Source organism: Galeopterus variegatus, unplaced genomic scaffold, assembly GCF_000696425.1.
Source record: "Galeopterus variegatus unplaced genomic scaffold, G_variegatus-3.0.2 Scaffold3938, whole genome shotgun sequence".
Lineage (NCBI taxonomy): Eukaryota > Metazoa > Chordata > Mammalia > Dermoptera > Cynocephalidae > Galeopterus > Galeopterus variegatus.
This window is the reverse complement of record NW_007730049.1, coordinates 193320-194519: the sequence shown is the minus strand read 5'-3', so window position 1 is coordinate 194519 and position 1200 is coordinate 193320. Positions and strand designations below refer to the sequence as shown.

At 59.9% G+C, this 1200-nt stretch overlaps 1 protein-coding gene across 1 annotated transcript in view; it reads left to right on the top strand.

Moving 5' to 3' along the window:
• The window catches only part of BTBD17 (BTB (POZ) domain containing 17), a 15796-nt gene extending 15388 nt beyond the window's left edge, over window positions 1–408 (top strand). The window contains exon 5 of the mRNA XM_008586330.1: window positions 2–408. Within this exon, the coding sequence (XP_008584552.1) occupies window positions 2–223 (222 nt within the window). The 3' untranslated portion in view covers window positions 224–408. The remainder of the gene's footprint in view (window position 1) is intronic.
• Window positions 409–1200: the final 792 nt, after the last annotated feature.

Sequence of the window (1200 nt, the reverse complement as noted above, 5' to 3'; positions counted from 1 at the left end):
GGGCGTGAGCTTCCAGAAGACCGTGCTGGTGGGGGCGCGGCAGCAGGGCCGCCTGCTGGTCCGCCACGCCTACAGCTTCCACCAGAGCAGCGAGGAGGCCGGCGACTTCCTGGCGCACGCCGACCTGCAGCGGCGCCATTCGGAGTACCTGGTGGAGAACGCGCTGCATCTGCACCTCATCGTCAAGCCCGTCTACCACACCCTCATCCGGACCCCCAAGTAGCCTCCGGATGGGCAGATAAAGGCCTGGCCCAAATGGCCAGTGGGTCTGGGAGGTGGCTCCAAGCTTGGCTCCCCGGGGCGGAATCTGGGCGAGGGGTGGTAGACCAGATGCCTGGTCTCAGGAGCCAATTTCTCGGTTCATTTGAAGGCAGCCTTCTTGGTCCTGAATAAACCAATGCTCGGAGAGGTGAGGGGATGATTGAGCCACCCAGTCCCTGGGTAAAAACCCAGGGAGAGTCTCACAAGGCTGGGAGTTCCCCTGCCCTTCACTGAGCTTTTCCCCAGAGACCCCACCCAGACATGGGACAAGGCAGGTCAGAGCATCCAAATGGTCAAAGCGACCGACCAGCCCTGGCAGCCTGGGAGACCTGGTTACCCCTCGCAGGGGTTTTCTCACCTTGAAGCTGAGGGGCTTAGCTGGGCAATTTATCAGACCTGACCCCAAGGGGGCAACCACCTCATCTCTGTTGTGAGGCTTCTGTGGTCTGGGCCACCCCGAGTCCCTAATTGGATGAATGCAACTTGCTAGCTCCACCCTTCCTGCAGAGGGGCCTCGGGGTCTAGAGAAAAAGCCCTTTCTCCAGGTGTCTGTAGGTTGGTGCTACGCAGCCAGCCAAGGGGAGATGGGGGGGTGGGGGATTGGTTATGGCCGTCCCACATTCTAGACAAGGTCTAGTTTCCAACGCAACCGTCAAGACCCAAATGGGATTTTATTGTTAAAAAGGGGGGGGAAAGCCACTGCCAAGTAACAAAACCAGGTTCCCTCCCCTACCCCCTGCTATAATATGTGAAATGCCTGTTGACTCCTTCCCCAGCCATCCAGGGTGCCCTTGCCCCTGGTGTGGGCCCAGGAGCCCCATGTCACTAACAGCTCCTCTGCCCCAGTTCCAAGGCTGAGACTGGCCACAGATCTGCACGGGGCTTTGGCAACAGCATCTGTCCAGGGCTGGGATGCCACGGACCCGGCCATCCCAGCCA